General features: G+C 51.4%; 1 protein-coding gene across 1 annotated transcript in view; it reads left to right on the forward strand.

Moving 5' to 3' along the window:
• The window catches only part of Ahrr (aryl hydrocarbon receptor repressor), a 72,217-nt gene that overhangs the window by 414 nt on the left and 44,996 nt on the right, over positions 1-26,807 (forward strand). The window contains exons 2-3 of the mRNA XM_070042081.1: positions 14,591-14,663; positions 21,635-21,816. Of these exons, the coding sequence (XP_069898182.1) occupies positions 14,602-14,663; positions 21,635-21,816 (244 nt within the window). The 5' untranslated portion in view covers positions 14,591-14,601. The remainder of the gene's footprint in view (positions 1-14,590; positions 14,664-21,634; positions 21,817-26,807) is intronic.

The following is a 26,807-nucleotide window of genomic DNA, read 5'->3' on the forward strand; positions in this document are numbered from 1 at the left end:
TCACCCTCTGAACGGAGGGCGCTGGGAAGCGGCCACCCCGGGCCTGGTGGGCGGCCGGTCAGTTCTGCTTCTCCTTGGTAGATACTCAGTGATGCCGGCTTTTAGAAACGACCAGAGCAGAAGAGCGCGAAGGCCGCTCATGCCCCTGGGTTCGGGCCGGCTCGGACGCGGGTGCAGGGGCATGCTCTGCTTAGCTGTGTCTTCTACAGTGAGCAGCTATTCTTTTGATTCTTAGAAAAGTTCAAATTTTAGGGAGAAATGAGATCAGCTCACTGCTCAGTGTGTGACCCCAGAGCAGCCTGACTGTGCGTCACAGCGATTACCTGAGGAAGACTCAGTGTGTGTGACCCCAGAGCAGCCTGACTGTGCGCCACAGCGATTACCTATGAGGAAGACTCAGTGTGTGTGACCCCAGAGCAGCCTGACTGTGCGCCACAGCGATTACCTATGAGGAAGACTCAGTGTGTGTGACCCCAGAGCAGCCTGACTGTGCGCCACAGCGATTACCTGAGGAAGACTCAGTGTGTGTGACCCCAGCAGCCTGACTGTGCGTCACAGCGATTACCTGAGGAAGACTCAGTGTGTGTGACCCCAGAGCAGCCTGACTGTGCGCCACAGCGATTACCTGAGGAAGACTCAGTGTGTGTGACCCCAGAGCAGCCTGACTGTGTGCCACAGCGATTACCTGAGGAAGACTCAGTGTGTGTGACCCCAGAGCAGCCTGACTGTGCGTCACAGCGATTACCTGAGGAAGACTCAGTGTGTGTGACCCCAGAGCAGCCTGACTGTGCGTCACAGCGATTACCTGAGGAAGACTCAGTGTGTGACCCCAGAGCAGCCTGACTGTGCGCCACAGCGATTACCTATGAGGAAGACTCGGTGTGTGTGACCCCAGCAGCCTGACTGTGCGTCACAGCGATTACCTATGAGGAAGACTCAGTGTGTGTGACCCCAGCAGCCTGACTGTGCGCCACAGCGATTACCTATGAGGAAGACTCAGTGTGTGTGACCCCCCAGCAGCCTGACTGTGCGCCACAGTGATTACCTATGAGGAAGGCTCGGTGCACATGAGACCCCCGAGTGCCCCTGTATCTCCAGCTCCCCCGGGCTGCGGAGGCACAGGCCCCATCGCCAGGCGCTGGGTGGAGCTGCTCTTACCTGCCTGCCCCTGAGAGGCTGCTTGTCGTCCAGTGAGGCGTGGAGGGGCATCCATGGGACTCTGTCCTGGCCCCGTCTAGAGCGTTATGTGGCAGTCTGTGATGTGCACTTGCTGTTACAGCGATGCTCCTATATAGGGCCGGAGCCAACGCCCAGGGAGAAACTCACCTTGGTCACCGGGCCGGTCTCTGGTGGGCCCTCCTGTCACCTCCCCTCCCCCTTCCCTGCTGTGGCCCAGCCTGTGCTTGGGCTTTCTTGAGGGACCGGTGACCATGGCTTTGTGGTGGCCCTGACTGACCTGGAGGTCACCAGCAAGCTAGGGGCTGTGTGTGAGGCGGGCCGGGTCTGGCCACACCACACCCTGCCATCCTGCCAGCCAGAGGCAGTGAGAGCAGGGAGCCCGCTTTCAGTACTCCTGCCGTGGACCCTGCCGAGGACGCCTGCTGTCTCTCCCCAGCCGCTCCTTTGCCCACGAGAGTCCTTCAGAAAGGTGGTGCTGGGGACTGGGGTCTTCCAGGCTTGTGGGTCAGCTCCGCCCCTTTGCCTGGGGGCTAGCTTGCTGGGTGTGCGGTGTACCGGACACCACTGGGCAGCGGGAAAGGCCCCTGGCCTGTTCTCCCCTAGGCGAGCTAGGCCTGTGCCAGTGGTGCATGCTGGGCCGCAGCCCACTCATGCCAAGCCCAGTGTGTTGAATGTAGGACAGCAGCCTCCTCTGAAGCTCCCCATGTCACCCCCCTGCTGTGTCCAGCTCTAGCTCAGCACTGTCACCCATGTCCACCCCGCTCTGTCTACTCTAGCTCAGCACTGTCACCCATGTCCCCCCCGCTATGCCCAGCTCTAGCTCAGCACTGTCGCCCATGTCCCCCCCGCTGGTCCAGCTCTAGCTCAGCACTGTCACCCATGTCCCCCCCGCTGGTCCAGCTCTAGCTCAGCACTGTCACCCATGTCCTCCCCGCTGGTCCAGCTCTAGCTCAGCACTGTCACCCATGTCCCCCCCGCTATGCCCAGCTCTAGCTCAGCACTGTCACCCATGTCCCCCCCGCTGTGTCCAGCTCTAGCTCTCAGCACTGTCACCCATGTCCCCCCCGCTATGCCCAGCTCTAGCTCAGCACTGTCGCCCATGTCCCCCCCGCTGGTCCAGCTCTAGCTCAGCACTGTCACCCATGTCCTCCCCGCTGGTCCAGCTCTAGCTCAGCACTGTCACCCATGTCCCCCCCGCTGTGTCCAGCTCTAGCTCAGCACTGTCACCCATGTCCCCCCCGCTATGCCCAGCTCTAGCTCAGCACTGTCGCCCATGTCCCCCCCGCTGGTCCAGCTCTAGCTCAGCACTGTCACCCATGTCCTCCCCGCTGGTCCAGCTCTAGCTCAGCACTGTCACCCATGTCCCCCCCGCTGTGTCCAGCTCTAGCTCAGCACTGTCACCCATGTCCTCCCCGCTGGTCCAGCTCTAGCTCAGCACTGTCACCCATGTCCACCCCGCTGTGTCCAGCTCTAGCTCAGCACTGTCACCCATGTCCACCCCCGCTATGCCCAGCTCTAGCTCAGCACTGTCGCCCATGTCCCCCCCGCTGGTCCAGCTCTAGCTCAGCACTGTCACCCATGTCCCCCCCGCTGTGTCCAGCTCTAGCTCAGCACTGTCACCCATGTCCACCCCCGCTATGCCCAGCTCTAGCTCAGCACTGTCACCCATGTCCCCCCCGCTGTGTCCAGCTCTAGCTCAGCACTGTCACCCATGTCCACCACCCACTGTGTCCAGCTCTAGCTCAGCACTGTCACCCATGTCCACCCCCCGCTGTGTCCAGCACTAGCTCAGCACTGTCACCCATGTCCCCCCCTCTGTGTCCAGCTCTAGCTCAGCACTGTCACCCATGTCCCCCCCGCTGGTCCAGCTCTAGCTCAGCACTGTCACCCATGTCCCCCCCTCTGTGTCCAGCTCTAGCTCAGCACTGTCACCCATGTCCCCCCCGCTGGTCCAGCTCTAGCTCAGCACTGTCACCCATGTCCCCCCTGCTGTGTCCAGCTCTAGCTCAGCACTGTCACCCATGTCCCCCCTGCTGTGTCCAGCTCTAGCTCAGCACTGTCACCCATGTCCACCCCCCGCTGTGTCCAGCTCTAGCTCAGCACTGTCACCCATGTCCACCCCCCCCCGCTGTGTCCAGCTCTAGCTCAGCACTGTCACCCATGTCTACCCCCCGCTGTGTCCAGCTCTAGCTCAGCACTGTCACATATGTCCCCCCCACTGTGTCCAGCTCTAGCTCAGCACTGTCACCCATGTCCACCCCCCCACTGTGTCCAGCTCTAGCTCAGCACTGTCACCCATGTCCCCCCGCTGTGTCCAGCTCTAGCTCAGCACTGTCACCCATGTCCACCCCCCGCTGTGTCCAGCTCTAGCTCAGCACTGTCACCCATGTCCACCCCCCCACTGGTCCAGCTCTAGCTCAGCACTGTCACCCATGTCCACCCCCGCTCTGTCCAGCTCTAGCTCAGCACTGTCACCCATGTCCACCCCCCGCTGTGTCCAACTCTAGCTCACCCCTGTCACCCATGTCCCCCCCACTGTGTCCAGCTCTAGCTCAGCACTGTCACCCATGTCCACCCCCCCACTGGTCCAGCTCTAGCTCAGCACTGTCACCCATGTCCACCCCCGCTCTGTCCAGCTCTAGCTCAGCACTGTCACCCATGTCCCCCCCACTGTGTCCAGCTCTAGCTCTCAGCACTGTCACCCATGTCCCCCCGCTGTGTCCAGCTCTAGCTCAGCACTGTCACCCATGTCCACCCCGCTGTGTCCAGCTCTAGCTCTCAGCACTGTCGCCCCATGTCCACCCCCCGCTGTGTCCAGCTCTAGCTCAGCACTGTCACCCATGTCCACCCCCCGCTGTGTCCAGCTCTAGCTCTCAGCACTGTCACCCATGTCCCCCCCGCTATGCCCAGCTCTAGCTCAGCACTGTCACCCATGTCCACCCCCCGCTGTGTCCAGCTCTAGCTCAGCACTGTTGCCCCATGTCCCCCCATTCCCGCCTTCTTCAGAATTGTCCCTTCTGCCTGAAGATCCCACCAGCCCAGCCTCCCCTCTTTTTCCTCCCTGGGGGTTTCTGTCCCTATCGGGCACCTGCCAGAATTCCATTTACATGTATGTGTAAATTTGCTTTTTATGTCCTTTTACTGAGGCAAAAATCAACTAAAAGCAGCCATTTATAAGTGAACAACCCGGTGATGTTTAACGTACTGGTGACTGTGCCCAGCGGTGTTTAACGTACTGGTGATGGTGTCCAGTGGTGTTTAATGTACTGGTGACTGTGCCCAGCGGTGTTTAACGTACTGGTGACTGCGTCCAGTGGGGTTTAACGTACTGGTGACTGCGTCCAGCGGTGTTTAACGTACTGGTGACTGTGCCCAGCGGTGTTTAACGTACTGGTGATGGTGTCCAGTGGGGTTTAACGTACTGGTGACGGTGCCCAGCGGTGTTTAATGTACTGGTGACTGTGTCCAGCGGTGTTTAACGTACTGGTGATGGTGTCCAGTGGGGTTTAACGTACTGGTGACGGTGCCCAGCAGTGTTTAACACACTGGTGACTGTGCCCAGCGGTGTTTAATGTACTGGTGACTGCATCCAGTGGTGTTTAACGTACTGGTGACTGTGTCCAGGGGTGTTTAACGTACTGGTGACGGTGCCCAGCGGTGTTTAACGCACTGGTGACGGTGCCCAGCGGTGTTTAACGCACTGGTGACGGTGTCCAGCGGTGTTTAATGTACTGGTGACGGTGTCCAGCGGTGTTTAATGTACTGGTGACGGTGTCCAGCGGTGTTTAATGTACTGGTGACTGTGCCCAGTGGTGTTTAATGTACTGGTGACGGTGTCCAGCGGTGTTTAATGTACTGGTGACGGTGCCCAGCGGTGTTTAACGTACTGGTGACTGTGCCCAGCGGTGTTTAATGTACTGGTGACGGTGTCCAGCGGTGTTTAATGTACTGGTGACGGCGCCCAGCGGTGTTTAATGTACTGGTGACGGCGTCCAGTGGTGTTTAACGCACTGGTGACTGCGTCTAGCGGTGTTTAATGTACTGGTGACGGTGTCCAGCGGTGTTTAATGTACTGGTGACGGTGCCCAGCAGTGTTTAATGTACTGGTGACGGCGTCCAGCGGTGTTTAATGTACTGGTGACGGCGTCCAGTGGTGTTTAACGCACTGGTGACTGCGTCTAGTGGTGTTTAATGTACTGGTGACGGTGTCCAGCGGTGTTTAATGTACTGGTGACTGTGCCCAGTGGTGTTTAATGTACTGGTGACGGTGTCCAGTGGTGTTTAATGTACTGGTGACGGTGCCCAGTGGTGTTTAATGTACTGGTGACTGTGTCCAGTGGTGTTTAATGTACTGGTGACGGTGTCCAGTGGTGTTTAATGTACTGGTGACGGTGCCCAGTGGTGTTTAATGTACTGGTGACTGTGTCCAGTGGTGTTTAATGTACTGGTGATGGTGTCCAGCGGTGTTTAACGTACTGGTGACGGCGTCCAGCGGAGTTTAACGTACTGGTGATGGCGTCCAGTGGTGTTTAACGCACTGGTGACGGTGTCCAGCGGTGTTTAATGTACTGGTGACGGTGTCCAGCGGTGTTTAATGTACTGGTGACGGTGTCCAGCGGTGTTTAATGTACTGGTGACGGTGTCCAGCGGTGTTTAATGTACTGGTGACGGTGTCCAGCGGTGTTTAATGTACTGGTGACGGTGTCCAGCGGTGTTTAATGTACTGGTGACGGTGTCCAGCGGTGTTTAATGTACTGGTGACGGTGTCCAGCGGTGTTTAATGTACTGGTGACGGTGTCCAGCGGTGTTTAACGTACTGGTGACTGTGCCCAGCGGTGTTTAATGTACTGGTGACGGTGTCCAGCGGTGTTTAACGTACTGGTGACTGTGCCCAGCGGTGTTTAATGTACTGGTGACGGTGTCCAGTGGTGTTTAATGTACTGGTGACGGTGTCCAGCGGTGTTTAATGTACTGGTGACTGTGCCCAGTGGTGTTTAATGTACTGGTGACGGTGTCCAGTGGTGTTTAATGTACTGGTGACAGTGCCCAGTGGTGTTTAACGTACTGGTGACTGTGCCCAGCGGTGTTTAATGTACTGGTGACGGTGTCCAGCGGTGTTTAATGTACTGGTGACGGTGCCCAGCGGTGTTTAATGTACTGGTGATGGTGCCCAGCCATGTGTGGCCTCTGTCTGTCTGGCTTGTGTCAAAGCATTCATCAGCCAGTGGCACCCAGCAAGTCACTCTCCACCCACCCCCAGGCCCTAGCAAAACCCTTCTGCCTCCCCATTCTAGAAACTTATAAGGAACTAATAGATGACACTTTGTGTCTCGTTTCTTCTATGTGGCATAGGGTCCAGGATTGCTGTATGTTGTAGTGAGTGTCAGGCCACCAACCTTTCTGTGGCTGGATAATGCTCCACTGTCTGAATGGACCCCATGGATCTGTGCTTTGTGGGCACTTGGGTTGTGTACCTGATTTGAATAATGATGACCTTCTGTGTGCAAGTTTTGCTTGAACACATGCTTTCTGTTCTTTGGTGCCTTCCCTAGGTGTGGAATTGCAAGGTCACATAGCAATTCTGTTTAACTTTTTAAGGAAGCACAAAACTGCTTCCCAGCTATACTATTGTGCATTTCCCCTTCGAGATGCACAAGGTCTCAGTGTCCCACATTCCCACCAATATTTGTTAATTTGAGTTTTGAGCAAGTTTTAAGTTAAATCTTTTACAGATTTGATTTGATTTTCCTCTCTTTCTCTCTCATCCGCTCCCTGCAGTACTAGAGTTTGAACTCAGGATCTTGTCCTTGCTAAGCTAATGCTCTGTCACTTCACCTGCTTTTTTGCTGGTTATTTCTGAGATAGGACGCCGTTCCCACCAGGTACATGCCTGAGCCCCAAGCCAGCTAACTTGGTTAGCTGAGACCATAGGCACGTGTTCAGTTTCCCTCTGTGGAGAAGAAGTCTCAAGGACTTTCTAGATCAGCAATTCTGTAGATTTCAGGGGCAGGCCACTATGTCCAGCTCAGATTCACAAACTTTTCTGCCTGCGCTGGCTTCAAACTGTGAGCCTCCCTTTCTCAGTCTTCCAGTAGCTACAATGGTAGGGTGAGCTACTGGTCCAACTGCTTTTCATTTTCTTAATGATTTAGGATGCTGACAGTCTTTTTGTACACATGCCTATTCAGTTATTTTGCCCATGTTTTAACTGGATTGCTATTTTGGTTATTGAGTTATGAAGAGCTATTTGAATACTCTGTAAGTTAGGAGTTAGACCCACACCAGGTATATGAGTTGCAATGCCCTTCAAAGTCAGTTTGTTTTTTGTTTTTGTTTTTTGTCAGTCATGGGACTTAACTCTTGGCCTGGGCGCTGTCCCTGAGCTCTTCAGCTCAAAGAGAGTGCTCTACCACTTGAGCCACAGCGCCACTTCTGGTTTTCTAGTGGTTTATTAGAGATAAGGGTCTCATACTTTCCTGCCCAGGCTGGTTTTGAACCCTGATCCTCACATCTCGTCCTCCTGAGTAGCTAGGATGAATCACTGGCACCTGGTCAAATTTTTAATTTTAATAAAATCTAAGTTAACCATCTTCTCTTTTATTACATGTGCTTTGAGTGGCAAATTTAAGATCATCACCCAAATCACACTAAGCCCATGAAGACAAACCCTCTGTTTAAATTTTAACTCTTACATTGGTGACCTCAGTATTGAGTTATATTTTGTAATGTGGCAAGAGGTAGGATCTAACTGTATGAGTTATGTTGTTTATGTGGTATGACGTAGGCCCAGCTTCATTCTTCGGGCTGTGAATATCCATTTATCTCGCCACCATTTATTGAAGAAACCCCAGTTGAGTGATTGGAGCCCTGGTCAAAAATCACCTGACCCTGGTATGACCATTCACCTCCTCTTAATGCTTCAAACAAATCCACACATTTTGTTTTTGTTTTTTTCCAGGGCTGAGAACCGAACCCAGGGCCTTGCGCGCGTCAGGTGGGCGCCCTTCCGCTGGGCTAAACCCCCAGCCCCCACACATTTGTTTTTAAAGACAGGTTCTTCCTAGGTAGCCCAGACTGGCCTTAAACTGCTGGCAGTGGAGTAGTCAAGTAGCACCATCCCTAGCTCCTGCACCTTTTATTCAAGAAAAAAAAAAGTGGAGAGAATTACATCACGAATTCATCAGCCAGCACAGAGAATGGTCGCTAATAGCAGACCCAGCTCCTTCGACCTCTCTGCCTTTGACTCTGCCCTCCCTGCGTGCCTGTATGTATTTTAGTGTTAAACAGGTGAACTTGAATCCACTTTTTAACTCCATTTTTATTTGCATTGAGAAACTGGTGTTAAGAAGTGTTTATGCTGGGAAGGTGGCTCAGTGGTAGAGCGCTTGCCTTGCATGCCTGAGGCCCTGGGTTCCATTCCTCAGCACCACATAAGCAAAAAGAAAAAAGCCGGAAGTGGCGCTGTGGTTCAAGTGGTAGAGCGCTAGCCTTGATCTGAAGAGCTGAGGGACAGCGCCCAGGCCCAGAGTTCAGGCCCCACGACCGGACAAAAAAAAAAAAAAAAAGTGTTTAACTAAAGGGTAGAGTAACTAAAACGATGTCAAGGGGCGTCAGAAAGTACTCTGAATGGTGGAGAGAGCCTGGGTGCCCTTTCCTGACCCTGGGATCAGACCTTTAGGTTCAACCGGATGGCAGAGGAGATGCCTGAGTTTTCTGGCTTTTGCAGTGCTGAGCGGAAACTGAAAGCAAAATCAGTCTGGGAGCGGGAGCAGAAGCAGAAGCAGCCCCTTCCTCCTGCAGGGTCTCCTGGGCACTGCTGTTCCGGGCAGGACGTGTGCTCACTCCAGACCCGCAAAGGCCCAACCCTTCTCCTGCAGAGCGGCAGGGCGGGGGTGGCTCTGAGCCGGAGCAGCGGGTGGGAAATGGAACCAGTTCTACCGTCCCCTCCCTCATCGGGGTCCTCTTCCGCTGGTCTTCAGGGTCCTCTGGCCATAAACTCCATAATACACTGTCATTGTCGTTTAAACAGCAGCTGTCTTTTAAGGTATTAACTAATAATAAAAATTGCTTGCGTACATGTCAGTATCGTTACCATTTCCAGAGCCTCTTCCCTTTTGTGGGTGCATGCTACCCTCTGGACCATTGTCCTTTGGCCTGAATATTTCCTTTAGAATTCCTCATGTGTTTCCAAAAAGTCTTTCTCTTACCTCTGTGTTTGGAAGGCATTTTACAAGATAGAGAAGCCTAGGCTTCAGGTGTGCTCCTTTTTCTTTTTGTGCCAAGACTGGGGGCTTGGACTCAAGGCCCTGGGTTGTAGCTCTGCTTTTTCTTTTATGGTTGATACTCTACCACTGGGCCATACCTCCTGCAAGTCTAGCCTTTTTTGAGGTTAATTGGAGATGGGTCTTGTGTGAGATGGGTCTTGGGCTGCCTTCAAACTTCGATCCTTAGATCTCAGCCTCCTGAGTAGCTAGGATGACAGGCATGAGCCACTGGTGCCCTGCTTAAAAATTATTCTTCATGTCAGTTGTTACAAGCAATTTGGCCAGTCTTTGTGTAAACCCGTCCCGTTTTATGTGCTTGGAGTCCATTGAGCCTCCTATCTGTAATCTACAGTTTTCATCACATTTGGGGAAAATGTCTACTATTAGTTTTTCCTATCATGCCCTTCCTTTCCCTGCTGCTCTTCAGAGACCTCTTACATATATTAATACACTAACGGCATTTAAGTGTTTGTTTTTATTAAGGTGGTATTTGTGGTGTGTGTAGTGTGTGGTGTGTGTGTGATGTGTGTATAGTGTGTGTAGTATGTGGTGTGTGTGCTTTCTTGTGTGTGTAGCATGAGGTGTGTGTGGTTTGTTGTGTGTGTATGTGTGTGTACTATGTGGTATTATGTGTCATGTGTGGTGCATGTGTAGTTTGGTGTGGGGGTGTGTGTTGTATAAATTGTATGTGTGGTTTGGTATGTGTGGTATGTGTGTAGTTTATTGTATGTGTGTGGTGTGTGTGGTTTGGTGTGTGTGGTATGTGTGTAGTTTGTTGTGTGTGTGTGTAGTGTGTGGTGTGTATGTGTGTAGAGTGTGGTGTGTGTGAAAGTACTGGGTTTGAACTTGGAGCCTTACATTGTCATGTGGATATTTTGTTCATAAGGCTGATACTCTACCCTGTGAATTACATTTCCAATTCCAATTTTTTACTAGTTAGAGATAAGAGTCTCAAAGATTCGTACACATAGGCTGTCTTTGAACCTTGATATTCAGATCTCAGCCTCCTGGGTAGTTAGGTACAAACCACAATCACCTGACTCTGGGTACTATTTTAAATGACAATTGTTTTAAAAACTGAATTTTGTTGCTAGTACAATTGATTTCTCCATATTTTTTCTTTTTACCCTGTGATTTTTGCTCATTATAGGGGTTCTTGAAAGTGTTTTTGTTATTTTCTATGTGTACAATGATGTGGTGTGTGAACAGATAGAATTTGATTTCTCCCTTTCCATACTGTGTGACTTGTATTTGTTTTTCTCACCATTTTGCCTTGGCCACTATGGAGTCCGACGTGGGGTGGGAGCTGAGATGTAAGATATCTTTGTCCTGTTCCGACCCTCCTGCCCCATCCTGTACTAGATTCATTGATTTCTCTTCTATACTAGTTTGATGAGAGTTTTTAATTATGGTAAGTGGATTGGCTTTCATCAACTGATGTTTTGAGTGTATTGAGATGATTATATGTTTTTTGTTAGTTTATTAATATAATGAATGGTTGATTAGCTCTCAGTATTGAAGCATCTCTGAATCTCTTGGTTAAATCATGCATTGTAGTTGTGATGTATGACCCTCTTTGTGTATTTCTGGATTCCATGTGTTAATATTTCATTGAGAGGGCTGGGAAGGTGGCTCAGTGGTAGAGCGCTTGCCTTGCATGCCTGAGGCCCTGGGTTCAATTCCTTAGCACCACATAAGCAAAAAGAAAAAAGCTGGAAGTGGTGCTGTAGCTCAAGTGGTAGAGCACTAGCCTTGAGCTGAAGAGCTGAGGGACAGTGCCCACGCCCAGAGTTCAGGCCCCACAACCGAGAAAAAAAAATTTTCATTGAGAATGTCTGCGTCTATGCTTGTGAGGGATGTTGACTTTACTTTCTTCCATGTTTGTTTATTTGTTTTTATTTTTATTTTTTGGGTCCGGTAGTGGGGCTTGAACTCTGGGCCTGGGCGCTGTCCCTCAGCTCTTCAGCTCAAGGCTAGCGCTCTACCACTTGAGCCACAGTGCCACTTCCGGCTTTTTTCTTTTTGCTTATGTGGTGCTGAGGAATCGAACTCAGGGCCTCAGGCATGCAAGGCAAGCGCTCTACCACTGAGCCCCCTTCCCAGCCCCTGTTTGTTTGTTGTTGTTGTTGTTTTTGCCGGTTGTGAGGCCTGAACTCTGGGCCTGGGCACTGTCCCTCAGCTCTTCAGCTCAAGGCTAGCACTCTACCATGTGAGCCACTTCCGACTTTTTCTGCTTATGTGGTGCTGAGGAATCGAACCCAGGGCCTCATGCGTGCAAGTCAAGCACTCTACCACTGAGCCACCTTCCCAGTTCTGACTTTCCTTTCTTATAGTATCTTTGCTTTGATATCAGAGCAATGCTGAACTCACACATGAATTAAATGGTTCATTTGTTTTGTTTCTTCCAGAGATCGTGGACTTGGTCTTACTTCTTCTTTGTTGGTGGAATATGCCATCTTAGGACTTTGTTGGAATACAGGACTATCTAGGTTATCTGTTTTTTTTCTTGAGTGAGTTTAATTTAGCTTGTTGAGTTTGTGAGGATGTCATTTGCCGTATGGTCTCAGGCTGCCGTAGCATTGAAGTCTGGACTGCTTACCCAGTGACGTTCGCTTCTCACAGTTCTGGAGGTTGGAAGTTGAAGATCAAGGTTCTGGCTGTGTTGGTTTCTGGAAAGAAGTCTTCTTGGCTAGCTGGGCTGTTCCTGCAAGTTCTCAGCCAGGATGCCGAGAGCCCGGTGTGCTTCATTCCTCGCCTAAGACACAGCCCCGCACCGGGCCTCCACCAAGTGCCCTACCCCTGGGTTCCCCATGTGTCTGCTACAGCATCCACACGGACATTTCGGGGAGGGCTCATGTCGCAGGAGTGCTCTCTCTGTCCCCTGTCTGTGGATCTGTGATGAAGCCCTCTCTCCCTGATTCTACCAGCTCCCATCTTCTCAGTTTCTTGGACAAAGCTTTGCCTGTTTTGTTAATGTTTTAAAAGAACCAGCTTTTGGATTCATTCATTTTTCTTTGTTTTATGTTTAAAGCATCATAACGTTTTATGCTATTTCAACCCCCCCCCCCCCCCCCCCCGGCGGTAGCAAGGTTCAAACTCAGGGCCTTCTATTGTATTGCTAGGCTTTCTTGTTTGGCTGACACTCTAACTCTTGAGACACATTTCCAATCCTACATTGTGCTTGTTATTTTGGAGATGGAATATCATGGACTACTCAGACTGGTCTTGTACAAAGTCTTCTGGATCTCACCCTACTGAATTGCTAAGATTTTAGGCATAAAGCCACCAGTGTCCTTAGCTTCCATTCTTCTTGGTTAGAGTCTACTTTCTCTTCTTAATGTTACTTCATTTGAAAGCTTACTAACTTGTGACTTTTTTCCTAGTAAACACTGAATTCTGCACCTCACAAAGTTCAAAATCTTTGTGTTTTTATTCAGCTTGGAATATTTAAAAATATCTTTTTTATTCTTTCTCTTTGGCACATGGTTATTTAGAAGTGCATTGCTTTCCACATATTTGGGAATTTTTGTCTTTCTAGTTTAATTCCATTGTGTCAGAGAATGTACTTTGTATGATTTCTTTTTTTCTTTTTTCTTTTTTTTCTTTTTGCTGGTTATGGGGCCTGAACTCTGGGCCTGGGCACTGTCCCTCAGCTCTTCAGCTCAAGGCTAGTGCTCTACCACTTGAACCACAGTGTCACTTCCAGCTTTTTCTGCCTACGTGGTGTTGAGGAATCGAACCCAGGGCCTCATGCATGCAAGGCAAGCGCTCTACCACTGAGCCACCTTCCCAGCTCACTTTGTATGATTTCTGTTGCTTCAATTGCAAAGTCCTGGAATCCTGTCTGAGTGCACACACATGCACTCTGAGGTGTGGGGCGTGATCTCTCACCTCGTCCCTTTACATTGTCATGAAGTAACAATGTCTCCGTGGGTCATTTTTTCAGTTGTATTAGCTTCTGCATCTGTTACATGCACACATTTGGTTTATCCTGTCTTCTTAGAATATGAATTACTTTGTTACTTTGGGACACTCTTTTTGTTTCATCTCTTGTTCTTCAGTCTCTTTAAAACTTACTATGCTGCTATAGTAATCTGGCTAGGGTATCATATTATCTCTGCCTTCTTATGTATGTATATATGTATGTATTTATATATTGGTCAGGCATGGGGCTTGAACTTAGGGCCTGAGTGCTGTCCCTGAGCTCTTCCGCTGAAGGCTAGCACTCTACCACAATGAGCCACAGTTCTACTTCTGGTTTTTGAGTGGTTAATTGGAGATAAGAGTCTCATTGGGACTTTTCTGTCAGGGCTGACTTCGAACCACGATCCTGGGCACTCAGGCTCCTGAGGTGCTAGGATTACAGGTGTGAACCTGTAATTGGCACCTGGCTTCCCAGGTGTTTCTAGCCATAGTGGGTCCATCGCACACATAGGTAGAAATTGGGTGTGTGTCTGCCTGTACAGACAGGACACACGTACGATCAGGTGGGATCCGTTGCCTTTGGCTCAGGGCCTGGGTGCTTGCTGTGCAGAAGCTGCAAGACATTCTGGCTGCTGGAGAAGACAAGGTTCTGAGATGGGGCGGTCCCTGTCGGGTCTGGGGAGGACAGACGGCCGGCCTCCTGGGGCCTGGGCTCCTTCAGGGACCTCGGCCAGCTGTGTGCCTGCCCTGCAAGGACCCTGTGGCTGGGCCCTCATGACAGGGAGTAGGTGGCCGTGGAGGGAGCCGAGTGCCCAGCGCGGGGAGGAAGGTCTGACCCGGTGGAGGGAGGCGCAGGTGGTGGTGCCGGCCGGGCTGGCTGGCATGGGCGCCAGGAGGCCTCCAGAGCACAGGGCCGTGTGTCTGCGGCTGCTCCACGGCTTCTGGGCTCAGCCTCCTGTGCCCTGCTCCAGGCGCCCCCAGGAGGGTTTGTCAAGGTGATGGTGATGTGGGTGCAACTCACAAATCAAGGTGATGCAGCGTGGGTGTGACTCACAAATCCGTGTCTTGTTCTGGGTCATGTTCTAGGGGCACCCTCTGGCCAGGGCTGGCCCGCGGCGGGTGGGGCCCCGGATGGAGGGAGCTGGCTTCTCTGCCTGGAGCTCCGACTGGCTGCCCGGGATGCGTAGGTCCCTCGTGTGACCACGGCCTCTTTCTTGTTCCAGGGCCGGTGAGCATGATCCCCCCTGGAGAGTGTACCTACGCGGGCAGGAAGAGGAGGAAGCCTGTTCAAAAGCGGTAACGCACCTGGGAAGAGGGAGGGGCTGTGAGGACAGGGCAGGAGAGGCTGGGGGTCTTCCGCCCGCTGGCCTCGCCGTGCCCTCCGGAGCGTGTGTGCTGCTGGCCTCTCACAAGTTCCCTTTGGTAAACGGACTTGCTCTGGGCCGCTTTGACACACAGGAGGGGCCGGGGCGGAGGGAGGCCTTCCTGGCTGGCAGCCAGCGTGAGAACCCCCCGTCCCCGGTTCAGGTGATGGGGCTCGGGGACGGGCTTCCCACAGGGCCGGCCTGGGGCTCCTCTCCACCCGGGCTCTGGGGCACAGCCGTGGGGCCAGGGCCCAGGCTGTCTGTCCAGGGTTGCACGGATCACTGCCCAGCCCCTCAGCTTCCTGGGATGGACTTTGTGAGACTCAGGGTGACCATGGCAGCGGAGCGGCTTCCTTTCTGTCTCCTTCCCCCTCTTCTAGGGTTAGTGGAATTGTAGGCAGTCAGAGAATGGCTTCATCAGGAGACCTACAGCTGCTTTCCCACTCTCATACAGAGTCCTCTGCCCAGTGCTTGCTGCTGCGGACTGTGGGGTTTGTGTGTGTGTGTGTGTGTGTGTGTGTGTGTGTGTGTGTCTGCCTGCCAGTGCAGGGGAGTGCAAGTGTTTTAGATGTGTAATTCTGTGTATATGATGCAGCTCTCTGTGTGTGATGTAGCTGTGTGTGATGTAGCTGTGTGTGATGTAGCTGTGTGTGTGATGTAGGTGTGTGTGTGATATAGCTGTGTGTGATGTAGCTGTGTGTGATGTAGCTGTGTGTGATGTAGCTGTGTGTGTGATGTAGCTGTGTGTGTGTGATGTAGCTGTGTGTGTTGTAGCTGTGTGTGTGATGTAGCTGTGTGTGATGTAGCTGTGTGTGATGTAGCTGTGTGTGATGTAGCTGTGTGTGATGTAGCTGTGTGTGATGTAGCTGTGTGTGTGATGTAGCTGTGTGTGATGTAGCTGTGTGTGTGATGTAGCTGTGTGTGATATAGCTGTGTGTGTGTTGTAGCTGTGTGTGTGATGTAGCTGTGTGTGATGTAGCTGTGTGTGATGTAGCTGTGTGTGATGTAGCTGTGTGTGTGATGTAGCTGTGTGTGTGTGATGTAGCTGTGTGTGTGATGTAGCTGTGTGTGTGATGTAGCTGTGTGTGATGTAGCTGTGTGTGATGTAGCTGTGTGTGTGATGTAGGTGTGTGTGTGATGTAGGTGTGTGTGTGATGTAGCTGTGTGTGATGTAGCTGTGTGTGTGATGTAGCTGTGTGTGATGTAGCTGTGTGTGTGATGTAGGTGTGTGTGTGATGTAGCTGTGTGTGTTGTAGCTGTGTGTGTGATGTAGCTGTGTGTGTGATGTAGCTGTGTGTGTGATGTAGCTGTGTGTGATGTAGCTGTGTGTGATGTAGCTGTGTGTGATGTAGCTGTGTGTGTGATGTAGCTGTGTGTGATGTAGCTGTGTGTGATGTAGCTGTGTGTGATGTAGCTGTGTGTGATGTAGCTGTGTGTGATGTAGCTGTGTGTGTTGTAGCTGTGTGTGTGATGTAGCTGTGTGTGTGATGTAGCTGTGTGTGATGTAGCTGTGTGTGATGTAGCTGTGTGTGTGATGTAGCTGTGTGTGATGTAGGTGTGTGTGTGATGTAGCTGTGTGTGTGTGATGTAGCTGTGTGTGATGTAGGTGTGTGTGTGATGTAGGTGTGTGTGTGATGTAGCTGTGTGTGTGATGTAGGTGTGTGTGTGATGTAGCTGTGTGTGATGTAGCTGTGTGTGTGATGTAGCTGTGTGTGTGATGTAGCTGTGTGTGTGATGTAGCTGTGTGTGATGTAGCTGTGTGTGTGATGTAGCTGTGTGTGATGTAGCTGTGTGTGATGTAGCTGTGTGTGTGTGTTGTAGCTGTGTGTGTGATGCAGCTGTGTGTGTGATATAGGTGTGTGTGTGATGTAGGTGTGTGTGTGATGTAGCTGTGTGTGATGTAGCTGTGTGTGATGTAGCTGTGTGTGTGATGTAGCTGTGTGTGATGTAGGTGTGTGTGTGATGTAGCTGTGTGTGTGTGATGTAGCTGTGTGTGTGATGTAGCTGTGTGTGATGTAGCTGTGTGTGTGATGTAGCTGTGTGTGATGTAGCTGTGTGTGTGATGTAGCTGTGTGTGATGTAGCTGTGTGTGTGATGTAGCTGTGTGTGTGATGTAGCTGTGTGTGATGTAGCTGTGTGTGTGATGTAGCTGTGTGTGATGTAGCTGTGTGTGTGATGTAGCTGTGTGTGATGTAGCTGTGTGTGTTGTAGCTGTGTGTGTGATGTAGCTGTGTGTGTGATGTAGCTGTGTGTGTGATGTAGCTGTGTGTGTGATGTAGGTGTGTGTGTGATGTAGCTGTGTGTGATGTAGCTGTGTGTGTGATGTAGCTGTGTGTGTGATGTAGCTGTGTGTGATGTAGCTGTGTGTGATGTAGCTGTGTGTGATGTAGCTGTGTGTGTGATGTAGCTGTGTGTGTGATGTAGCTGTGTGTGTGATGTAGCTGTGTGTGTGATGTAGGTGTGTGTGTGATGTAGCTGTGTGTGATGTAGCTGTGTGTGTGTTGTAGCTGTGTGTGTGATGTAGCTGTGTGTGTGATGTAGGTGTGTGTGTGATGTAGGTGTGTGTGTGATGTAGCTGTGTGTGTGATGTAGGTGTGTGTGTGATGTAGCTGTGTGTGTGATGTAGCTGTGTGTGTGATGTAGCTGTGTGTGTTGTAGCTGTGTGTGTGATGTAGCTGTGTGTGTGATGTAGCTGTGTGTGTGATGTAGGTGTGTGTGTGATGTAGCTGTGTGTGTGTGATGTAGCTGTGTGTGTGATGTAGCTGTGTGTGATGTAGCTGTGTGTGTGATGTAGCTGTGTGTGTGTGATGTAGCTGTGTGTGTGATGTAGCTGTGTGTGATGTAGCTGTGTGTGATGTAGCTGTGTGTGATGTAGCTGTGTGTGTGATGTAGCTGTGTGTGTGATGTAGCTGTGTGTGATGTAGCTGTGTGTGATGTAGCTGTGTGTGATGTAGCTGTATGTGTGATGTAGGTGTGTGTGTGATGTAGGTGTGTGTGTGATGTAGGTGTGTGTGTGATGTAGCTGTGTGTGTGATGTAGGTGTGTGTGTGATGTAGCTGTGTGTGATGTAGCTGTGTGTGTGTTGTAGCTGTGTGTGTGATGTAGCTGTGTGTGTGATGTAGGTGTGTGTGTGATGTAGGTGTGTGTGTGATGTAGCTGTGTGTGTGATGTAGGTATGTGTGTGATGTAGCTGTGTGTGATGTAGCTGTGTGTGATGTAGCTGTGTGTGATGTAGCTGTGTGTGTGATGTAGGTGTGTGTGTGATGTAGGTGTGTGTGTGATGTAGCTGTGTGTGATGTAGCTGTGTGTGTGATGTAGCTGTGTGTGTGATGTAGGTGTGTGTGTGATGTAGGTGTGTGTGTGATGTAGGTGTGTGTGTGATGTAGCTGTGTGTGATGTAGCTGTGTGTGATGTAGCTGTGTGTGTGATGTAGCTGTGTGTGTGATGTAGCTGTGTGTGTGATGTAGCTGTGTGTGTGATGTAGGTGTGTGTGTGATGTAGCTGTGTGTGATGTAGCTGTGTGTGATATAGCTGTGTAGATTCCACATGCACTGAGAATGTGGTCTGAGGTTGCCCTGGACCTCGTTGGGGGTGTTTGGTTGTGTGGAGGGGGGTGTCTCTCAGGCTGTGGGGCTGAGGTGGGTCAGGCTGCAGGCCTGAGAAAGGGGGCTGGTGGTGGGCTGGACATGGGGCTGTGGATAAGAGGCTCCCAGTGGCCACCGACAGGGCACAGTGTCTCGGGGACACAGAGGCATAGTGAGGAGGGGACAGCCCCCCTGCTCAGTGTGAAGATGTGACCCTCTGTGGTAGAGGACTGTGTAGGTAATGAGCCGTCCCTTTAATAAGGAAAGAAAAAAGGTTGCCACTTGGCTCAAATCTAGTGGTCTTGTCACTGTAGAAAGAGTAAGAGCTGCATTTTTTCACTTAATTATATTTGTAACCCTGCTAAAAGGCTGTTGAGTTTCCTAAGCCCAGACATTTTCTTTTTATTTATGGGTGTTTGCCTGGCTCACGTCTCAGATGTCTGGTGCCCTGTGCTCTGGGCCTGGGTTCTGGGCCTGTGAACGTCTGGTGCCTGTGCTCTGGGCCTGGGTTCTGGGCCTGTGAACATCTGGCGCCCTGTGGTCTGGGCCTGGGTTCTGGGCCTGTGAACGTCTGGTGCCTGTGCTCTGGGCCTGGGTTCTGGGTGGGCCTGTGAACGTCTGGCTCCCTGTGCTCTGGGCCTGGGTTCTGGGCCTGTGAATGTCTGGTGCCCTGTGCTCTGGGCCTGGGTTCTGGGTGGGCCTGTGAATGTCTGGTGCCCTGTGCTCTGGGCCTGGGTTCTGGGCCTGTGAACATCTGGTGCCCTGTGCTCTGGGCCTGGGTTCTGGGCCTGTGAATGTCTGGTGCCCTGTGCTCTGGGCCTGGGTTCTGGGCCTGTGAACGTCTGGTGCCCTGTGCTCTGGGCCTGGGTTCTGGGCCTGTGAATGTCTGGCACCAGGGCGCCCTGTGCACGGCCACACACCTTGGCGGCCAGGCTCCTCAGCCAGGTCTCTGCTTCTCGGGCTGTAGCTGGGGTGTGTGTCAGCCCAGGACCTGGGCCCACAGCACACGCAGCAGCGCCTGACCCTTCTGCCTGTTCTAGGGACGTGAGGGCGTGGGTAGGTCACTTGGTGGCTGATGCTTTGTCTTCTGCCGGTTTCCTGAGCGGACATAGGGTACCAGTTTTCATGACGGGTTAGAATCAAACCCAGTCTCATAGCTCATTTGTTGGAGGGTAAAGGCCTCTCAGGAGCACTTGTAATTCTGGACACCACCAAGTTGCCTAGCATTTTACATTTCTTCCTCTGTTCCCTAGCACAGGACATTTTCTAAACTTCAAGATTTTAATTTAGTTCTCCTACTGTAAGTGAAGGTCTCTGTATTTCCTTTCTCTGAATTCTCGGATAATGCTTGCTCATTTTTCTGTAGGGTAGTTTCTGTATTCTCGGATAATGCTTGCTCATTTTTCTGTAGGGTAGTTTCTGTATTGGTGCTTCTTTGTTGTAGGAGCGTGCTGTCACTAAAGATCCTAGCTGGGGAGGAGCGCCTCAAATACTTTTCCCCAGTTTGAATTTTATTTGTGGTGTTCTTTGCCATGTGGAAAACTTCAACTTTTATTAAGTTGAACTTGTGGCTCTTTTCCTTTGTGGCTAATGATAATTTTGCATCATGATTGCAAGCAGGAGATTTTGTCACTGTATTTTCTAATAGTTTTTTTTTTTTTTTTTCTGACTGTGGTTTGAGCTCGATGCCCGGTGCTGTCACTGGGCTTACTGAGTGTAGTTTATTCAGCTCACCTTGTGAGTGAATGGGCTGGGGCTGGTTCTGGTGACGGGCTGAGCAGCCTTGTGTCGTGGAGCATGGCAGCATGGCACGCAGGCGACGGCCACACGCACAGAGCCAACGCCAGGACCGTCTTGCTCTCCTACCACCCACGGTCTGGGGTGCTGACCGGGCCTCACAGAAGCAGGCCACACAGACCACCAGACCAGAGCCACTGCCTTGCGTGGTCCTGCGGAGTCACACTCAAGTCACGGCCAACCGTAGCCCTGACCGTGGCTAGCTGTGCGTGTGAGCAGACCTCCAGGCAGGGCTGTACCCCCTGTCCAAGCCTGGGGTCTCTAGGCTCTGCAGAGGCCTCTGCCCATCCTCTGCACCCACCTGCACCCCAGCTCCGTCCACCCTGGCCCTGCCTTCCCCTCACAGGCTCAGGCCTGTGGGTCACCTGTGCCCACCGCTTGTCTGGGAGTATGGTGGGTGCCACATGGAATGCAGAAGAGGCTGAGAGGCCAGGAGTGAGCTCACGGTGGCACCTCAGTCCTCCTTGCTTCCAGAAGCCCGCAGGCCATGGGGCGGTGTCCACACTCCGTGTCCACCGGCGTCCGTGGCGCTTAAAACTCACCGCTTCCTCCCCAGACACGTTGCCCTTCCACCGTCCCTCCTCAGGCTCCGTGAGACCAGCAACACGTCTTCAGCGCATGGCAGAGCCAGAGCCACGGGACCCTGCTTTGCCTTTTCATTTCCCCTTTATTAGAGCATAATTGAAATGCATGTTTCCATTGAGTGTGCATGGCTTTTCAGAGTTGATACTTCAAACATGTCTGGCACGTCAAAAGTTTCCTCATGCCCCTTCCCTCCTGTCCCCAGGCAGACTCTTTCCTGTGGCCGTGGGTTTTGGCTCCTTTGTAGGATATACTGAATTGGCTCTCAGTTTGGAGGTCTGAGGGCAAGCCTTTGCTTCCATTCCTCTTGAGTAAATACCTGCACATGTGATTTCCAGGTCAAACAGTGCACCTAACTGTTCAGAAACCCTTAAACCGTGCTCCTAAGAGGTGATCGTACACTACCTGGAAAGCTGTGGATTCGGGTCGCATTCCTCTCTCCCTCGGATGGCCAATCTTTCTAGTTTCAGCCACAGTGATTTACCAACCATTATGGCATCCTGCCAGTCTCATCAGGGTTGGATTGCATTAGGCTAATAACTTTAGTCTGACACTGCATGCTCCAAGTTTCCTGGTGTGTATAGTTTAATCATTGTGTTTGATAGGTCTGGGGCCCACTTTATCAACATTGTGCACGATCACTTCTGAGGTGTACTTTATCAAAGCTGTGTGTTCTGAGGTGTACTTTATCGGAGCGCTGTGTGTACCGTATTGTGTGAGTCACTGGTTCCTAGGTGTAGTTGATCATTGAGCCCCACTGGTCCCAAAGTGCACACCTTGGGAATAAGGAAGTTTTCATCCTTATTAGTACTTTCTGTCTTGCGTCACTTGAATGCTCCCGGTAATACCTTACCAGGTAAAACCTCAGAGGACAAGTTCCAGACCTGGGCCAGGGCATCCTGATGGAGAAACCCTTATGACTCAGATCTTTTCCCCATAGGAGGCCTGCCATGGGTGCACAGAAGTCCAACCCTTCAAAAAGGCACCGAGACCGGCTCAACACCGAGCTGGAGCACCTGGCCAGCCTGCTGCCCTTCCCACCTGACGTCATCTCGAAGCTGGACAAACTGTCGGTCCTGCGCCTCAGTGTCAGCTACCTCAGGGTGAAGAGCTTCTTCCAAGGTAGGATTTGTGCTTACGCCTGTCCTCAGAGTGCAATGGGGCTGTATGCTCTCCCTGGTTCACTATTGTCGGGAGGTGTGTAGAGAGTCTCTCCTGGTTCACTGTTGTCAGCAGGTGTGTAGAGAGTCCCTGGTTCACTATTGTCAGCAGGTGTGTAGAGAGTCTCTCCTGGTTCACTGTTGTCAACAAGTGTGTAGAGAGTCTCTCCTGGTTCACTATTGTCAGCAGGTGTGTAGAGAGTCCCTGGTTCACTGTTGTCAGCAGGTGTGTAGAGAGTCTCTCCTGGTTCACTATTGTCAGCAGGTGTGTAGAGAGTCTCACCTGGTTCACTATTGTCGGGAAGTGTGTAGAGAGTCTCTCCTGGTTCACTATTGTCAGCAGGTGTGTAGAGAGTCTCTCCTCGTTCACTGTTGTCAGCAGGTGTGTAGAGAGTCTCTCCTGGTTCACTATTGTCAACAAGTGTGTAGAGAGTCTCACCTGGTTCACTATTGTCAGCAGGTGTGTAGAGAGTCTCTCCTGGTTCACTATTGTCAACAAGTGTGTAGAGAGTCTTTCCTGGTTCACTATTGTCAGCAGGTGTGTAGAGAGTCTCTCCTGGTTCACTATTGTCAGCAGGTGTGTAGAGAGTCTCACCTGGTTCACTATTGTCGGGAAGTGTGTAGAGAGTCTCTCCTGGTTCACTATTGTCAGCAGGTGTGTAGAGAGTCTCTCCTCGTTCACTGTTGTCAGCAGGTGTGTAGAGAGTCTCTCCTGGTTCACTATTGTCAACAAGTGTGTAGAGAGTCTCACCTGGTTCACTATTGTCAGCAGGTGTGTAGAGAGTCTCTCCTGGTTCACTATTGTCAACAAGTGTGTAGAGAGTCTCTCCTGGTTCACTATTGTCAGCAGGTGTGTAGAGAGTCTCTCCTGGTTCACTATTGTCAACAAGTGTGTAGAGAGTCTCACCTGGTTCACTATTGTCAGCAGGTGTGTAGAGAGTCTCACCTGGTTCACTATTTTCGGGATGTGTGTAGAGAGTCTCTCCTGGTTCACTATTGTCGGGAGGTGTGTGAAGAGTCTCACCTGGTTCACTATTTTCGGGACGTGTGTAGAGAGTCTCACCTGGTTCACTATTGTCAGCAGGTGTGTAGAGAGTCTCTCCTGATTCACTATTGTCAGCAGGTGTGTAGAGAGTCTCTCCTGGTTCACTATTTTCGGGACGTGTGTAGAGAGTCTCACCTGGTTCACTATTGTCAGCAGGTGTGTAGAGAGTCTCACCTGGTTCACTATTGTCAGCAGGTGTGTAGAGAGTCTCTCCTGGTTCACTATTGTCAGCAGGTGTGTAGAGAGTCTCTCCTGGTTCACTGTTGTCAGCAGGTGTGTAGAGAGTCTCTCCTGGTTCACTATTGTCAACAAGTGTGTAGAGAGTCTCTCCTGGTTCACTATTGTCAGCAGGTGTGTAGAGAGTCTCTCCTGGTTCACTGTTGTCAGCAGGTGTGTAGAGAGTCTCTCCTGGTTCACTATTGTCAACAAGTGTGTAGAGAGTCTCACCTGGTTCACTATTGTCAGCAGGTGTGTAGAGAGTCTCACCTGGTTCACTATTGTCAGCAGGTGTGTAGAGAGTCTCACCTGGTTCACTATTGTCAGCAGGTGTGTAGAGAGTCTCTCCTGGTTCACTATTGTCAACAAGTGTGTAGAGAGTCTCACCTGGTTCACTATTGTCAGCAGGTGTGTAGAGAGTCTCACCTGGTTCACTATTTTCGGGACGTGTGTAGAGAGTCTCTCCTGGTTCACTATTGTCGGGAGGTGTGTGAAGAGTCTCACCTGGTTCACTATTTTCGGGACGTGTGTAGAGAGTCTCACCTGGTTCACTATTGTCAGCAGGTGTGTAGAGAGTCTCTCCTGGTTCACTATTGTCAGCAGGTGTGTAGAGAGTCTCTCCTGGTTCACTATTGTCAGCAGGTGTGTAGAGAGTCTCTCCTGGTTCACTATTGTCAGCAGGTGTGTAGAGAGTCTCACCTGGTTCACTATTGTCAGCAGGTGTGTAGAGAGTCTCACCTGGTTCACTATTGTCAGCAGGTGTGTAGAGAGTCTCTCCTGGTTCACTATTGTCAGCAGGTGTGTAGAGAGTCTCACCTGGTTCACTATTGTCGGCAGGTGTGTAGAGAGTCTCACCTGGTTCACTATTGTCGGGAAGTGTGTAGAGAGTCTCACCTGGTTCACTATTGTCAACAAGTGTGTAGAGAGTCTCTCCTGGTTCACTGTTGTCAGCAGGTGTGTAGAGAGTCTCACCTGGTTCACTATTGTCAGCAGGTGTGTAGAGAGTCTCTCCTGGTTCACTGTTGTCAGCAGGTGTGTAGAGAGTCTCACCTGGTTCACTATTGTCAGCAGGTGTGTAGAGAGTCTCTCCTGGTTCACTATTGTCAGCAGGTGTGTAGAGAGTCTCTCCTGGTTCACTATTGTCAGCAGGTGTGTAGAGAGTCTCACCTGGTTCACTATTGTCAGCAGGTGTGTAGAGAGTCTCTCCTGGTTCACTATTGTCAGCAGGTGTGTAGAGAGTCTCTCCTGGTTTACTGTTGTCAGCAGGTGTGTAGAGAGTCTCTCCTGGTTCACTATTGTCAGCAGGTGTGTAGAGAGTCTCTCCTGGTTCACTATTGTCAGCAGGTGTGTAGAGAGTCTCTCCTGGTTTACTATTTTCGGGACGTGTGTAGAGAGTCTCTCCTGGTTCACTATTGTCGGGAGGTGTGTAGAGAGTCTCACCTGGTTCCGCGTTGGTCAGGGGTGTGTGGTGTGCTGTACTTCGTACACCTCCTCCCTTGCTCATGGGGTCAGGCAGACCTCTGTGTGAGTTCACCCCTGACAGGAGTCCGGTTCCCTTTCTTTCTCCTCAAAGGTGGGGTCTTCATCCTCAGTGCTGGAATGGGATGGGTTTGCTGAGGGCCAGGGCCCGGGGTCTCTATGGCGGGCGGGGCTGTGGCCGGCTTTGCCGCTCCTCTCTCCCCTAACACTCTCTGTAACTTGGGTCTCTGGATGGGCCACGGCCAGCCCGGCTGAGTGTCTGGGAAGGTATGGCTGTGGTCGGGGTCTGCCCTGTGTGTGGGAGGAATCCTCACCCACTCGCTCCAGCGGCTGCCCAGGCCTGTCGCTCCCTCACCAAGAGCCCAGTGGCTCATCCCCAGAGCGAAGGGTTCTTGAGCACAACACTGGCCACTCTGGGCTCTGGCTGTTGTTTGGGGGAAAAGGACTGGGCAGGACTGGGTGCAGGGCCTGTGAAGGGCTGGGAGACAGGCTCTCCGCCGTGGGGCTCTGTCCACCCACTCTGTGATGCTCCCCAGCTTTCCTGGAGAGGCAGAACCCGTAACCGTGTGCACAGGGGTCTTTCCTCACACTGACTTGCATTGAGCATTTCACCAGTATTCTTCCTCATTCCCACAGTGTGTGTAGTCCTGTCCTTGTGTTCCTTAGGTCTTTAGACTTTGGGTACCCTGGACTTTGGGTCTCTGATGGGCTCAGGAAAAGTGGCAGATGGAGAAGTAGGATCTTATTTGTTAGAAGCAAGAGTGAAGTCCATTACTGCACTGTGTGCCAGCGGAGGGGAACAGACAGTAAGAGTTTGTCCACACACAAAGAAAGGGCTAGGGTGGGAAAATACCCAGGACAAGGACGGTGTGGAAGATGATGCTGGGTGGACAATACGTCATGGTGGAGGTGATGTGTGTAGGACGTCATGGTGGAGGTGATGTGCAGGATGTCATGGTGGAGGTGATGTGTGTAGGATGTCATGGTGGAGGTGATGTGCAGGATGTCATGGTGGAGGTGATATGTGTAGGATGTCATGGTGGAGGTGATATGTGCAGGATGTCATGGTGGAGGTGATGTGTGTAGGATGTCATGGTGGAGGTGATGTGTGTAGGATGTCATGGTGGAGGTGATATGTGTAGGATGTCATGGTGGAGGTGATGTGTGCAGGATGTCATGATGGAGGTGATGTGTGTGTAGGATGTCATGGTGGAGGTGATGCGCAGGTTGTCATGGTGGAGGTGATGTGTAGGATGTCATGGTGGAGGTGATGTGTAGGATGTCATGGTGGAGGTGATGTGTGTGTAGGATGTCATGGTGGAGGTGATGTGTGCAGGATGTCATGATGGAGGTGATGTGTGTGTAGGATGTCATGGTGGAGGTGATGTGTAGGATGTCATGGTGGAGGTGATGTGTAGGATGTCATGGTGGAGGTGATGTGCAGGATGTCATGGTGGAGGTGATGTGTGTAGGATGTCATGGTGGAGGTGATGTGTGTAGGATGTCATGGTGGAGGTGATGTGTGCAGGATGTCATGGTGGAGGTGATGTGCAGGATGTCATGGTGGAGGTGATGTGCAGGATGTCATGGTGGAGGTGACGTGTGTGTGTGTGTGTGTTGGAGGTCCTGGCATTAGTTGCTTCACAATGATAGGAGGCTGATATCTGAGGATTGTGGTTTGAAGGAGGCCTGGAGAGGAAAGCTTGGCTGTCTCATCTCCACTAAACTATGAAATCACTGGAAGAAGGCTGTGGCTCAAGTGGGAGAGGGCTGGGCTTGAGCAACAAAGCTCAAGGGACAGCAGCTATGCCCCAGTTCACGCCCCAGGACCAGCATCAAAAGAGACACAGAGAGAGAGAGAGAGAAAGAGAGAGACAGAGACAGAGACAGAGAGACAGAGACAGAGAGAGACAGAGAGAGACAGAGACAGAGACAGAGAGACAGAGAGCGAGTGAGGAAGAGAAGAAATAAGTGCGCAATTACTGTAGGATGGATTTAAAGAGGGTGAGTCGTGCTCGAGAGCTATAATGTTCTTATTGTCTTTGGAGGTTGATTATCTCACTTCAAGGCAGAACTAGGGTTTAACTTTTAAACTAATGGAAAGGAAAGAAGGAAGGGGAAAGTACAGCCAGTACAGCAGGAAAGACAAGAAAATAGGAAAGCAACCCCAGTCAGTTAGCACAAAGTCAAGTCTGTCAGTAGAAATAATTCGT

This window comes from Dipodomys merriami, unplaced genomic scaffold (genome assembly GCF_024711535.1).
Source record: "Dipodomys merriami isolate MVZ:Mamm:240054 unplaced genomic scaffold, mDipMer1.0.p SCAF_32, whole genome shotgun sequence".
Classification (NCBI taxonomy): Eukaryota; Metazoa; Chordata; class Mammalia; order Rodentia; family Heteromyidae; genus Dipodomys; species Dipodomys merriami.